We start from the raw sequence: 16015 nt of genomic DNA, 5'->3' as shown, positions 1-16015 counted from the left end.
AGAAAGGAACCATTGTTCAGAATCAAAGAACCACTGGAGATGCTTCACAAAGGTATGGAGGTACTCTAATATTGCATGTGCAATTGAAAAGTGTATTTCATAAATGCAACTCTTGTTTAGCTTTTCCTGAAAAGAGCCACTATAAGTGACAGTGACTCACACGTTTCTTGTGCATTAATCAGTAAGCTCATTGATGCTCTGACATTAGCAGTTCATGGGGATTCATACATAGGTCTTCCTGCTAGCTGGTATATGGTGATGGTTCCAGTTTGTCAAATGTAACCCCCCCCACTCCCCACCCCCAGCCTGTGAAATGGCAGTGATGTGTGTTTTAGAAAATGTTCACATTGTTCTCCCATTCACCCCAGCAGTAACTTATACGAGCTCTACGGCAGAGGTTAATACCGTTTACTCCTAAAAATGTCCACCCCACAAATGTCAGTACCTATTTCTTTTGCATTGTGTAAATCCCAGTTAAATCAAGCTCATTCAAAAGTAATGCCCGTAATGGAAAAGGAGGAACATTTCGGCGGCCATTTTAAAACCGTAGAGATTACACTGCCTTTCCCTCGTTTTTGTTGCCCGCTGATATTACTCTGATCATTATTTAAGCCTGCCCATGGATTGTAGAGGTTGCAATGCGATACACAGAGCTGAGAATACCTGGGAGAGCGATTAATACAGACGTGAACCAGTCATTGTTCCCCTAATGCCTCCTTCAATTATCCGCATGGAGGTCATTTGTACTCCGAGCTCCTCGCTGATGGCTGAATCGTCCCGGCTGCTCTCTGCAAATTTTAACCCTGATTAGCCGGATCAGTTGGAATTAGGGGAACCGGTGACAACCCAAACACTGCGTGAAGGGATCCCCTTTCAGACATCCCTGAGAAAGCCAGGCATTTACCTGCGATCACGGGGAGAAAGGCAGCTGGTTACTCAGCCCCTCCACCACACACACAGTGTTTGCCTAGCCCCTGCCCCCCACCTCTCTCAGAAAAATCCAAATACCCCCAAACTTATTCTTCCCTTCTTTAGAAGAGTTAAGTTCCAGTATTACTATGAGAAGGCCCTTTGGAAAGTGCCTGCTGGAGCTGGTTACTGGCTAATGCTAACGTTTTTCTTGGCATTCCATAGATGGCACAGCTTACATGCTAGCGTTGTATTTATTAGGAAATGATCATTTCTGCATTTTGGCTGTCTCGCCTGCCAGTTGGGGTTTGCTGTTGATGAGTAGTGTTTTATTGAAATGGTCCCAAACCTGCTCTCCAGTGTCGGCGTGTAGTGTTATTGTTCCCATAGTGTCTGACATGGACGAGCTGCTTTCATTCTTCAGCTATTCATTTTAGCTGTCTGCTTTCATTTTGGATTCAATAACTGTTGTGACACCTGAATTATGACAAATCCAAAGGAAAAAAAAGAAGAAAATCATGATATATTTTCATAATCAGTTCGAATAAAAGGCTCATTTAATCTTATTTTGTTTATTATCGTAGACAATCCGTCCAGTTGGCACAACTCAGCTTTCAAAAACTATGATTAACGCATCTTTAAGTGTCTTCTCAATTCTTGATCGAGTATACGATAAATCAATGTTAACTTTGTTATTTCAAAAAATAAATAAAATCAGCACACAAATTTAGATTACTCAGATGCCTCGGGGCCTTAGCTACGCGCGGTGTTGTTTTGTATTTGATCAGCTGCTGCTGAAAGAGAGGAGCTAGTGTGCGAGCTACACCATCCATGGCGCGGCCAGGCCGGAGTCACGTACCCGAGCGTGTTTGGACCGTGGCTCTGCCCAGCTGTGGGTTCTGTATGTGAGGAGATCAAAGCCGGCACAGCCTGCCGGCAGGCGGTGACAGTGGTGAAAACAGCTTGTTCGCGGCGCTGTCCACTCTGATTAGCGGAGGTGATAGGTATCTGTGACTCTTAATTGACACACCTGTGATGCATTCTGCGATGTCACTCAGGAAGTACAAATCTCAGAGCGCTCTCCTGCGATCCTTCATCGCCGGTGCTCCAGCTGTAGGCGTGCCTGCGTGTGAGTGATCGTGGATGTATTTGAGTTTATAGTTGTCTTTGTGTTATGTTATTGAAGTTATTGCATCATATTTTGCATTTTAGTACAATGGAAATTATATCATACTAGAGACGTGTTGCAGCATATACTAGACGTAGCTGGAGCTACTCAATGCATAGTGCTCTTCCTGAAACTTCACAGACAGCTTCTTTCTGCTGATACTATCTGGTATGGCAACTGTGGTATCTGCAGCGCAGTCCATAAGTATTTGGACAATTTCTGTATTTTTGGCTCTGTACTCCAGCATATTGGATTTGAAATGAAACAATGTCAGGTTAAAATACAGACTGTCACCTTTAATTTGAGGGTATTTACTGTACATCCATATTTGTGTAGGAATTACATTCCTTTTCATACATAGTCCCCCCATTTTAGGGGGCCAAAAGTAATTGGACAGTTGACTTCTTAGCTTTTTCTGATTAGTCAGGTGTCGTCACTGTCCAAATAGTTTTCTACTTGCAATGGTGTTTGAAAATGATATGTGATGTTATATATAGAACTACGGTCAATATTGTATTATATATGGCACAGTTGGGAACCATTGTTAGTTTGTGTGTGTGCTTGGTGAAAGCACAATGTGTGCTGTCAAGAAAGTGTGCTAACACTGCACAGGCAATAAAGAGTAAGTAGTAAGTACTAAAGTGGGAGGAACAATCAATAATTGAATTGAATTTATCTTACCAGACTGATTAAGATAAGTTTCTAGAGCAAGAGCAAGGCAGTTCCTTTCTAGAGATTTAAGAAGAATACAATATAGGCTGTGAAAGTGATCTGTTTTCAAAGGCCAAAGACTCCTGACCCAGAGTCATTGTCAGTGACCTCTCTCACCTGCATAGCTTCACACAAAATCCACTATTTGGACAGGTGATCCCATTCCTGCTGATCAGAACGGCAATCCAGGGATGACCGAGTGGCCCTACTGAAGCTGGTCCAAGTTACTTCAGTTATTCCACAGTTAATTGTTTCTCACTGTATAATGCTGCTGCCATTATACAGTATGTATAACAGTGAACATGCTATAGAATATTTACATTTGTTTTTATCACATGGCACACAATTTCAGGTGTGGTTTTGACCACATCTTACATCTCATTAAGAATTTTAATCATGGACATAGATGTATAACAATGTCTTTCATTCATGGATATTATATTTCTTTATTTATTTATTCATAATCTATATAAATACATGATTCCACACTTCTCAGGCATTTCTCTGCACATTTCCTCACCACTTTACTAAGTGGAACACAAGAGGAAACCTCATTGTAATATACAGTAAATGAGCCTCTAAATTAATTTTGAGTGTGTAGTTTAATTAGTGTGGTGTGTTTCTCCTGTAAACTGGGCTTGTTTGTTTTTTCGCCTCATTAAAAAGATAGAATCGGCTGTGTTTACGACCTCTATCGGTCTGGATTGACGGGGTGTTTACACACAGCTCTTTCTCTCCTGGCTTGTTGTCATTGCTGCTTTTGTGCTCTCTCTCCCTGATTGGGTCTGTGTGGGTTTCACCCAAGTGGCTCCCTGTCATTAAGATACTAAATCTCTCTGGGCAATAAAGTCAAATTAGTTTGCCTTTCTAATTATCCTAATACTGCCTCCTGTATGATTGTTTTCCGCCATGAAGTCCCTCTAATCCACAAACCGAAATAAAGCTCAGATTGTTCCCCTAATAATCTGTTATCTCTTGGCTCCCGAGTCTTTTTGATATGACAGAGGAAGCCAAATGGATTGCTCCCCTTCTGTTATTAATACCCTGCATGCATTTCTCTAAATAAAATGAGCTGGATTTATATGCATGCAATATGAAGCTATTCTGTACCGGGTTCAGCAAAATAAACTTTGACATTACAGAACACATTTAATTGTACAGCACATGCATGTATATATTCATACATACAGGTAAATGCAAAGGTATTTGGACACTGACACAAGTTGTATTGTTCTGGCTTTGTGTTCTGCACATTGGATTTGAAATAAAATGAATATGAATATGAAGTGAAGACTGTCAGCTTAAATAAGTACAATACAAAGCTGTAGAGTCTTATGTGCAGGTGAGACAAGTATTATCCCTCAATAAAGTGATGGAAAGAATAAAGTGTAGAGAAAGAAAGGAACTGCTTGTGATCTAAAGCATGCCACCTCATCTGAAAAATGGTGGGGTTACTGTTCTGGCTTGGGCGTGTACTGTATGTCTGCCACTTTATTGATGATTTACTACTGACAGCAGCCGAAGGATGAATTCTGAAGTGTACAGAAACATCTCATCTGCTCAGATTCAACCAAATGGACTCATTGGATGGAGCTTCATCTTGCAGCAGGTCAATAGCAACCAAGGCGTTTCTAGGGCCTAAAAGTGTAACCCATGCTGAATTCAACTGAACATGCATTTCAATTACTGAAGACAAAAATTCCACAGAAACAAATAGGAACTGAAGGCAGAAGGCAAAATAAATTGTAACCAAGTACTAAATATGATTATGTTAATTTTCAGATTATGTTGTTCATTTGTCTCATTACATTTGCTCTCCTAAAATGGAGGGACTATATATATAAAAAGGGCTGTAGTTCCTACACAGATCACCCAATATGGATGTAACAACACTCAATTTAAAGCTGACAGCCTGCACTTTAACCTCACATTCATTGGTTTCAAATATATTGTGCTCGACTGGTAAGAAAAACAAATGAAAAACAATGTTGTCCAAATACCTTTGCATTTAACTGTATATTTAAATTTTGTACCCTATATTTATTTCAATATTACCAATACATGCATACAAAATATTGCTTGTCATTTATTATGTTCAACTGCTCTATACCAGTTCTCAATAAATCACAGTAGCTACAATTATGGATGATGGTATTTTGTTACATCACCCCGTGTGTACGTGTTCTGAAATATGCTATGATGGAAAGAGCGTACAGTTTCATGTCAGTGCTGATGACTGTTCCATCACGGTGATTGGAAAATCCCATAACAGACCAACGTCTCAACTTGTCCAGAGTACACCTTAAAAGAGCCTGTCCTCTCCCAACACCTTTCACAAATACATGGCGGATAGATTCACATTTTCTCCTACTGAGAGATCTACTCCTGCTCACGTGTGTCACTCATTTATGCACTAGTTCCATATAACCAAACACTTTTTTTGGGGGGGGGAAAGTGAACTGACAGTGGGAGGGGGGGGTAGAAATACACGTCTGGAGTGTTAATCGGGTCAGCGGAATGATGAATTGGCGTGAATATTTGCTCAGAAATTCTATCTAGGCTGGCTGATTGCATTTATACTTCTCAGTTGATTGAGGAGTTTCTTTGAAGCTTTTTTTCCCCTTGTCCCCCCCCCACCACCACCATTCAGTTTGTGGTCATGTGACCCTGATGAGAGGGCGGGTCCTGGGAGGGAGGAAACAGGTATAGGTTAGGGCCACTCTGCCTCACACCTGCCTCAGGTGAGATCTCTCTCCACCTTCACCAACCCGCTATCTTTCCAAGGACTCTGCGTTCACAGCTCACAGCCCGCTCTCTGTTTACATGGATTCATACCACGTTCATTGCTACGCTTCTACACAAGCCGGGCCACAGCGCTGCTCTTTCTAGCCAGACATTTTTTGGCTGAACGGGCGCAAATTGCATTAGGCTAAAGCTTTTTGTTTCCTTATTTTTAATTGCCTGTTGCAATAAGACCCTACCTCTTCAGCTGACACCGGCTCCAACACGTTTTTTTCCTCAGTTCACAAGGCTGCTTTATTTGATCCTGCACCTGTATTGCGTTACACCGCCGTATATCGGTGTCCGATCTGCATTTGCAATTTGTACGCTCACCGTCCGGGGCCCGTCGTCGAGCGGCAACCGAGTGCTCCATTCGGTTAAGTTAGTCCTTCCTCGTCGCCCTCGCCTTGCCGTACAGAACGGGGACGCGGAAGCTTCTGGACCGTGCCGGGAGGAGAGAGCGGGGATGTTCAGCCCGGGTCAGCTGGTGTCGGCCCTGTCTCCCGTCGTCTTCCCGCCCTCCGCCGCTCACTTCTACCCGGCCTTTCCGGCTCGGATAGGCATGCCACAGCTCTCCAGCCTCTTCATCCCCAGGCCCCTGGTCAGCTACGAGATCTTCCAGAGCTACCAGCTGCAGCCTGAGCCCTGCAAGCAGGCTCTGCTCCTGGCCACCCAGGCGGCCGGACTGGTGGGAATCCCAGAGTATGCAGGTGAGAGAAGGGGCTTATTTCACACTGGGAGAAAACAAAGCTTAACTGTGTTAGACTGTTTCAGTCCATGGCGCAGTTTGGGATCTGTGTGTGCGCGTGTCTGCATGTGTATAGGTGTGTGTGCGTGTGTGAGAGAGAGCGTGTGTGTGTGTGTGTGTGTGTGCATGCAGCCATGTTTGTGCATGTGTGTATGTGCACGTGTGTGTCTCTGTGTGTGGTGTACGTTAGGTGGCTATGAAGCTAATATGTAATTCATTAATAATATGTAATTAATTAAAACCCAGGATTAAATTACACATAATATTGAAACACAGGAGACAATCATACGGAAAATAATAATGTACTGTTCTAGATTAAATACGCATGTCACTTATTACATAGCATTTCATGTCCCTGAATCTCCATGGCGTGTTTTTATCCTTCATAGTTCTAGAAATAGAATTCAAAATATCATCGAATCGTGTATAAAGTTAACATAATGAACATGTTAACAAGGCCCCACCACTAAACAACGATAATGCTAATGTTTACGATAGATAGGCTAACAACTCACGGGTAACAATTGATTGCCACTGCAGTTTCGCGCGCGTGAGTTAATAGGGCTTAATGAACGCGTCGCTAATTATCCAATCTGGAGCGATTAGAGGCTTGTCGCTCGCCGGTATCTCCCTAATTGCCGGGGGCTCGGTGGTCACGCTGTGATTTCCAGAGGAGCTGCGGCCGGTGAAGCAGAGGCGGGCTCGGGCCAACTACAGCAGCTGGCAGCTGGAGGAGCTGGAGAAGGCCTTCGAGAGCACGCACTACCCCGACATCTTCATGAGGGAGGCCCTGGCCCTCCGGCTGGACCTCATCGAGGCCAGAGTGCAGGTAAGACCTTCCCCGTTTACCCCGACATCGTCCGGAGAGAAACGGGCTAGGATTAACAGCTGGAGCGTTCGTGCAGAGGTCTGAGGCATCCATGGCCGTGTGGGAGGTGATTCACTGAAGGGAATGTGCTAAGTGTAAATGAGGTGAATGTGTTTTATATATCTATACAAATTAAATAAATAACTTAATATTCAGTACTATTCATATATGGTTTGTCAACTTCCCGCAGTATTGTATGTCATTGGTGTTTTTTTTGCTATTCCCAAAATATTTTACAGATCTTACAGTTATTATTATATCCAGGGCCAGTCTTGTAACAAATGATCACACTTGGCCTTTTGTTTTCCATAAGTATTAAACAGTACCATTTCATTTTTGTAACACAAAATTCATTTTTGCAGTACTGTGAAAAAAAATTTCCCCCCTTCCTAATGGATTAATCAAAGTCCTGACTGAAAATGACCAGCAGTTAATGCTCAATGTTTGTTTAAATTTATAATAAGTATAAATTGTTTAAATCACTCCTGCAAAGAAGTGTGGGCTAAAATTGCAAATTATAGGGAGCATTTGGTTGCTAAAAGTTGTGCAAGTTTAAGGGGACAGTTACTTGGTGATTTGGGTGTTTGATAACTTTTCTCATGAAATAAATGAAATACTAATAAAAAAATTTGTTTACTTTGTCAACTATTACAAATTCCCGTCTTTGTATCCTACATTACATTTGGTCTGAACATCTGAAACCATTCAGTGCGAGATATATGCAATAATAGAGGAAATCAGGAAGGTGGCAAATACCATGGCACTCCAACAAGCACAGGCGGACTAATGCATGCAGAGGTTTCTGGTGAACGCAGATACGGGTGACATTGTCAGCAGTTGTAGCATGTAGCAGTCGGAGGGTTGCCGGTTCAATCCCCTGCACAGGGTCTAAGTGTCCTAACCCCCAATTGCTTCCAATGAGCTGGTTGGTGTCTTGCATGACAGTTAACGTTGGTGTGTGAGTGTGTGCGAATGGGTGAATGAGAGCCATCAATTGTAAAGCGCTTTGGATAATACAAACGCAGGCTAGATAAATGCAGTCCATTGACAGTTTCTCAGTGACTTAAATCTGCCCTCCTGATGCCCGCCCCTCTCCAGGTGTGGTTCCAGAACCGCAGGGCCAAGATGCGGCGGCAGATGAAGCTGCAGGGCGTGGCTGGGGAGAGGGCGAAGGCCGAGGGCTGCCGGGAGGGCCCCGTCGCGTCACGGCCCGCCGGCCCGGACCCCGAGAGCTCGGACAGCGAGCACTGGGACAGGAGGCCGGAGAACGGAGACCGCCTCAGGCCCGAAACCGCGGTCCTGACCGCTCACGGTCGCGGCGGGGCGCGGCGGTCCAGGGAGCCGGAGGGAGTCCAAAGCCCCGGTCCGGACGAGTTCCGCTCCTTCAGCATCGCCAAGCTCCGGGCCAAAGCCAGGGAGCACGAGGCGGAGATACACAGCACCGCGGCCAAATCCAGACAGGAGCTGCTGCCGGGAGACACGGAGAGCGACTGACACTTCCGTCTCCACTGCACCCTGTTTAACTGCCGGCCATTTTGTTACGTCGACTTTCACTGTCGCAGATTATTGAACCACTGTGACAGAAAGGACTAGAACCTACATAAGAACACAACATTTTTTCATACTGTCTTATTTGCCTTATTCTGAGTTTTGTAAATGAATTGTTTTCTAATTTATACTTACCTTTTTCTGTATCTTTATAGCGAAGTAGTTTGTACTGTACAGTAAATACCATTTTATAAATACACAAATAAACTGTGAATTACAATTTGTTTCTGTAAATGTTTGTTTTTGTTATTCATTCAACAGACAGTAGTACAGCTGAAAAGGATAACAGTTACGGTTTTGAAGAAAATATTACTGGTAAAATGTCATGGGTTGAGAACACCATGGATCACCATCAATATGACTCTTTGGTTGAACCTTGTAAATTTCTAATCTTCAGTTCTTTCAAAACAAGATTTATAATGCGGGGGAGATTTAACAATCAATTTTCAGAAATAGCACTGCCTGTTTGGAAAGCACAGTTTTCCCATGTCTGAGCTTTGTCAGTGTTGAGTGACGGGATAACAGTGTTTCTGTTTCCTCTAGTTCACACTTACAGAATACAATGCAACAAAATACACTTTTGCGCTTTTTTGGGTATTTATTCAACCTATTTTATTTTTACTTATTGGTAGTCTGCTGCTGTAGCCTATTCACTTAGAGGCTTGATGAAGTTCCAAAAATTGGCTTTTTTTTCTTTAATTTTTTTATTATTTCACTCATCCAACCTATCACTCAGTAACAAGATAGCATTCATATACTGTATACATACAAAAAATACAAACATGCAAAAGAAAGTTCCAGCAATTATGCAACCTTATTAGAATGACAAAATAGATTGATCCAGAGACCATATGTTTGTAGTAGCATGTTAAAAGGTAAAAATGATATAAAATTAAATCTACCCTTATTCAAAGTATCCAACAGTTGTTCCTTCCCTCAGCCTAGCAGTAAGTTTTTCTCGGGCAAGAATATTAAAAATGTCACAGTGCCATTGATTAATAGTAGGGGGCAGTTATTTTATCTACTTAATTAAAATACACTTTCGAGCAATAATAGTCAAGCATAAATAATTTCTCAGCCACAATACGTTTCATAGGCATCAGTATACACTCAACTCCTCAAACACCAAAAAGAAATAACTGGGGGCCTATGTCAATATTACAATATTACAAAATATTCTCAAGTTCATTTCTAAGGTTTTGCCAAAAATATGTGATTAAAGGGCACAGCCGTAATGGATGGCTATGTGTCCCTTTACTCGTTTGCATTTACAGCATATGGCAGAAAATTGAGAAGGTAATATTTCCGCTGGGAGTCTGTGTACACAGTGTATTATTTTACAGTGCTTTTCATGAAATTGGTACATGAGAAAGCTTTATGCCTACCCCCAGCCATTTTTTTTTTCTGTGCTCAAGATGAAAAATATTTTGGGGAACTTCAGAGGCTCTGTATATTTATTATTTCACAAATGAAATAATATTCAAAAAAAGAGTTATATGCTGCCTCCTATACACTACATTCTTGGGTGAATTTGTCTTTTAAGTGAAGATCTGACAAAGTAAATGACTTTGTGACCACCAGATGGTGTGCATTGTCAAAAACTAGAACAAATTGGTTTTCTGAGTTGCTCTAAATATTAGAAAATAAGCAAAGCACAAGTATAACATATTTACAATATCCATCTGGTTTTTCTCTGTTAGCTCGTCTCACTCTGTCACAGTGTGTCAGACAGCTTTGGTAGTAGTGAACTCTAATGGACTATTTTCTGTATAGCACTTGAGAACTTGGGGTGTGGGGCGACATGGCTCAGGCAGTAAGAGCAGTCGTCTGGCAGTCAGAGGGTTGCCGGTTCGATCCCCCGCCCGGGCTGTGTCGAAGTGTCCCTGAGCAAGACACCTAACCCCAAATGCTCCTGACGAGCTGGTCGGTGCCTTGCATGGCAGCCGATCGGCGTGAGTGTGGTTATGAGTGGGTGAATGAGAAGCATCAATTGTACAGTGCTTTGGATAAAGGCGCTATATAAATGCCAACCAGAACTTCCAGCTTGTATGTCTATTCAGTAATGCTCTCTTTGATTTAACAGGTGTGTGCTCTCAATCTTTAAATCCTTAAATAATTGTTATGATTACAAGAAATGCAAGCTTTGGAGCATCAAAGTTAAGTTAACATTTATGACCATTGTTTCTGCCTTCCGCTGTCTTCTTTTTAGCAAGGGTTTTCCCCTGAATAAATCATTATTTCACCCCTTTTCATTATGATTGAACTGGCTCAGGCTTGGACAATTTTTATTTCCTCTTGGCTGGTTACCAGACAGACACTTGCATGGAACACAGTTATGGAAAATCATTTCTGCCATATATAACAATAAATGAGAGTTTAAATACAGATTGCACTCAACAAGAATTGAAACACTGCTGTTCTGTTTTAGCATAAACTATTCATGTAACTGATCAACAGACATTGTTCAGCTGAATATTCACAGCTAATAAATATTGTTATTGAGTACTCTGTATTATGGGATTAGTGTTTCTCTCTCTCTCTCTCTCTCTCTCTCTCTCTTAGTCTTTTAGTCATATATTCATACATATATTCATCATGTACATATTCACACAGCAAATACATACAAATGACAGACATCTGTCTTTGGATGATTGATTTGTGGCCCTAATAACTTGTGCATACACAGTGCTTTAGTCGGCCGCGTATAAACAGGGGCCAAGAAGTAACCTTTTCCAGATGTGGCATTCGGGAGGGTATATATCATGCGAGCGGGGGATCGTATCAGCGCTGCTCCCAGTTAGACCCTCCGAACATGGTGAGAACAGCAGCGCCACATCGGATGCATTCTCTTCCCCTGAATCACTGAATTTCCTGTGGGGATTAGGAGAGCCGGGGCCAGAGGCTATGCCTCTTTAAAAACACGGCCCGTGTTTGTACTGCACACTGGGCTCTTTCGGGGAGCTCCATTTACATCTCACATGAACAGACCGAGGGGGAGGAGGGAAGAAATGGCTCTGTGAACATCAGAGGTCAGACCATTAAATCACAATTCCATAAGCTGTTTACATTTCCTACCAAGGACTTTACAAATACTGACAAAGAATTTATCTAAGGCAGGCTCAAAAATGAGAGCTGTGTACATGTCTGTCAGTTCATTAGTTACACTCTCGTTGTTGAGAAATATTGGTCAAAAAGAGAAGGATTAAATTCTTTGGTTCTCTCCTTGGGAATTTATTGTGAGATTAATGTGGGTCTCAATTTCACATGTCCGAGATTTTAGATGCAAGAGCACCCCCCTCTGGTAGAGATAAAGCAAATTACAAGATCTCATCAGAACGCACTTTTTTATTTTCAGTCCTATTAAGGTAAAAATCTTTTCAAGGAAATGCTAATAAGTCTAGAAAATGTGCCTTGTTTCAGCAAACCATACCTCATTGTGCTGTGCAGATGTGGAGTATTTTTCTCAAGAAGATACATTTCTGTTAGAAATATTAATTAATAACCAAAGCAATTGCAGTAAAAAGCAGTGTATTTGTATCTGTTAGAATGACATAAAAATGACCCAAAAAAATGGTTTAAAAAATCACCCATTGCACTACAGAGCTGATAAACCTAGGCGTTTTTGAGAACATGCATCCTCATGTACAACTGTCCAAAAAAAAAAAGGACCAATCAGAAAATGCATAACTTTTACACAATACTAAATACAGAATCATAATGTTTTTATAATGTTTCACAGGACATACTAATGTGAGTCTCCATAATATGCAATGTAGCTGGGAAGAACTTTTATTTATCTATTTATGTTTGAACTTTTATATTTTACACTGAGTTTCTGCTGTCATGTTTGAGATAGAAAATGCAAACAATGCTCTCATAAATTATGTGTCATGACCCATTTCCCAGCCAGGGAGCCAAGACCACTACAACTCCTAAAATGGTGAACACATCCATGAAATATGCATATTTGCCATTTTATGGCATAACAAATGTTAAACGCAACATTTGCCCAGAAAGGCAAAGTGTACGGTAACTCCTGTTCATGAGTCACTGCATACACTTTAATGTCAAGAATGAAGAAATGTGGATGGTTAAACATTTTATGGTGACTGAGATCACATCCTGGTACTTCTCTTGTTGGGACATTGGACAATGACTCCACACCATTCATGGTCACTACTCTTAATTAAACCCAGCTGGTTTGCTTCAACAGAATGCTTTTGGTTTATCCAATGTTATGCTCCCTTAATGACTGTGGCTGCTGCGCATTCCTTGAAAAGCACTATAAGCTTTGGCAAGTTCCAATAACTTACCATCTGCGATTCAGTCCAGAAAGTACAGTACATTTGTCTCATGTGGACTTAGAAGCAGATAAGATGATCAGTATTCAAAAGATGGCAGTCCAAACAGACGATTTCCCACTTGTGATAACCACTCCAAGTGTTGTACTATATGTGCCTTTCTTGCGTGTAAACATATACCTGTACCGACCCGGCTGAAAAAAAAAACTGCTAAAGCTAGGTTTTGAAACAGCTGGTACTTAGTTGACCAGTTAGGTCAGGTCCGTAGTCAACATGGTTTGACTAGCTCAAGCTAAGTTTTGAAACAGCTGGTAGCTGGTATTTCAAGATGGTCATAGCTGGATTTTACTGAGGCTGGAAAATATCCATGATGGTCTCCAAATTAGCATCGTCTTCTTTGTCAACATAATTTAGGAAATGTCCCACTGTTTAATTCCCTGATACTTTCAACTTAATGAATCTATTTTATATAAAGCTAAATTGCTTTGATTCTCATCTCAACAAAGTGCAAATTATGAAAATGGTTGCCTTGTCTGCAATCAGGAATTTATATGTTTGTTTTATGTGTGACATATAATTCTGCCATTAGACATATTCAAGTCTGTATCATAGTGGTTAAGGTACATGACTGGGACCTACAAGGTCAGCCAAATGACATTTAATGTAATGTGAAAACGTGTGCATATACTGTGTGGTGGAGTCTATGGTGTTGTTAAGACAAAATTACATCACCAAATAAACATTTTAAACTATATAATTGCAAAAAAGATGCAGCTTTGTATTTGGAAGTTGTTTAACAACTTGGTTGCCTTGTGGAATAACAAGCCGCATCATCATGATTAAAAATAATATTGGAACGCAGTAATCAAAATTAACTTAAATTAATTCAACATGCATTTGTGTGTCTGCTTCAAAGAAAGCATTGCGGCTGGATCGGAATTCCTGAAATCGGGCTAACATATTCACAAACAAATGAGTTGTTGTGATGAATGGTTTACTTTCTCTTTTCAATGAAGTGCAGTTTTCTTAAATTGTGTTAACTCACTCGGGACAATGCAGTGTATATTAGCTGTTTATGTGTGCAGTTAACATGCATCTGAACTGACCTTTGGCTGAGAACTTGAACATAAATCACAGTAATCATACGCTATGATAAGAGCAACAGTTTTCTGAGATACATTTTCACCCACATGTCAGGTAAGCAGATGTTTCCTGTAAGCCAAATCCGTTTGGCTTTGATATTGTTTAGTTAACCTCAGTGCAGTAACTAAACAATATCAAATCAAATAAATTGCTTATAAATCAGTATCCATTCACTGGTATATTGTACATCATTATCAACAGATATACTTCCAACAGTCCTATATTTAGAATAGATTAAAACTATTATTAGGCTTCAGTGTGGTGTGACAGATCTGAGAAGTACTTTGGGCATTGAGAACTATGCATCGTGATAGCAAGGCATTAAAAGTAAACCCCCACCCCGGCACTCCATATAAGGCCAATGAATTAGCACAGCTTTGTTGAGTTATCATTGCATTTGTGCGGTGCAATACAGCGAAGATACCATGAGAAAAGAAGTGAAATTCCCAGTGTGACAAAATGGAACACAAGTTATTTAGGTCAGTGTCCTCATTTGCATAGATAAAACAATACCGTCATTAACATACTGTAGATAAAGCCAGCACATTCGAACCACCGGGTTGAACGTTAAGACTGAATTATTATTATCATTATTGTGTTGAAAGTAAATCTTGATTCCCCACTGCAGCATTTGTTTACAGAATGCTTTCCAGAGCAGTTCTAAGAGACAAAAATATGAATGCAATCACCTGACTAATTTGTTAATTAAAGGATTTATTATTATAGCAGGATTCCTCCTCTTAGCTCTTAATAATACTCATACAGTATATGTAAATCAGTACAACAGGACTTATCAGTGTACTCATGATTTAAATGTTCATTAGTGATTCAGGAACTCTATTCATGTACAACAGCAGCTAAGCCCATTAGATAATGTGCAATTGCATATTGAAGATTTGGGGTTTTGGTCAGAGCGCAACATAACTGTGTAACGACTGACCATTAAAGCCTTCTGTAGGCCCATTCTAGTATAAAAATTAAATTATCATACAGAGGATGGCAATACTTGCTAAATAGATTAAATAAATAATATCACATATTTGTTAGTTTAGAATTGTTATCAGTTAATATTAATTTGTTTTCTATGGCATTTGTATGATTTTGTGTATTGAACGCACTTTCATAATGAGCCTGAAACAGAATATAGCCTACTGGGGAGGGCTGTAGGAGTGACCAGAGCTCTTAACAGTGTTTTCCAATTCAACACATGCAGTATATGTCGTACATACATACTGACTCAAGACATCAAATGTGAAAGTCAGAATTAGTGGCTTCAATGCTGTAATGCTAGGGCCTATCTCTCTCTCTCTCTCTCTCTCTCTCTCTCTCTCTCTCTCTCTCTCTCAGGGATAAACAATAGTTTTGTATTCCCACTTGGAGTAATTTCAAAAGCAGGCTCTAGATTACTGGAAACTAGCATTTCAACATTTCTCTTCCCAAACCAGTAGCTATTATCTTGAATAACCAACAAGACCATATGTTTGACCACATGTTTGTTTCAGATCATCTGAAGAATACTCAAGGTGACCTTGTTTGTTGTGTGCATTGTTTTGAGGAAATTTTTCATTGGAAATACCAATAAACACATTCCAAAGGAGGACTTCAACAATATTATCAAAAGTGTATCACCAAGGTAGGCTGAACTTGTGAAATCGTACTTACTTTATGATCTCATATTTGGTGAAATGGCCAAACTCATAATGGGGAGATCTAATCAAATTTTGAGGTGGACACTTTATCTCATTCTGATTCCTATTTATTTATCTTATTTATTGGAAACTCCCTTACAGTTTTCCTTTTCTGTATAAAATCTGCATGTGTTATGACATGATGCAAAA

The 16015-nt window shown here is 40.6% G+C and overlaps 1 protein-coding gene across 1 annotated transcript; it reads left to right on the top strand.

The window, feature by feature from the left end:
- Positions 1-1956: 1956 nt before the first annotated feature.
- si:dkey-43p13.5 (retinal homeobox protein Rx1) lies at positions 1957-8679 on the top strand. The gene is made up of 4 exons (XM_061230468.1): positions 1957-2022; positions 5988-6279; positions 6989-7146; positions 8284-8679. Exons 1-4 carry the CDS (start codon positions 1957-1959, stop codon positions 8677-8679), a joined length of 912 nt encoding a protein of 303 aa, XP_061086452.1.
- The last annotated feature ends 7336 nt before the right edge of the window (positions 8680-16015 follow it).

Source organism: Conger conger, chromosome 2 (genome assembly GCF_963514075.1).
Source record: "Conger conger chromosome 2, fConCon1.1, whole genome shotgun sequence".
NCBI classification, from domain to species: Eukaryota; Metazoa; Chordata; class Actinopteri; order Anguilliformes; family Congridae; genus Conger; species Conger conger.
This window is presented reverse-complemented; position numbering and strand designations above follow the sequence as displayed.

Excerpts from the sequence above, each read along its gene's own strand:
- si:dkey-43p13.5 (XM_061230468.1), top strand. The coding sequence starts at position 1,957 with ATGTCACTCAGGAAGTACAAATCTCAGAGCGCTCTCCTGCGATCCTTC. Across the intron at positions 6,280-6,988 it reads GGGAATCCCAGAGTATGCAG|AGGAGCTGCGGCCGGTGAAG; the intron begins GTGAGAGAAGGG and ends TGTGATTTCCAG. Across the intron at positions 7,147-8,283 it reads TCATCGAGGCCAGAGTGCAG|GTGTGGTTCCAGAACCGCAG; the intron begins GTAAGACCTTCC and ends GCCCCTCTCCAG.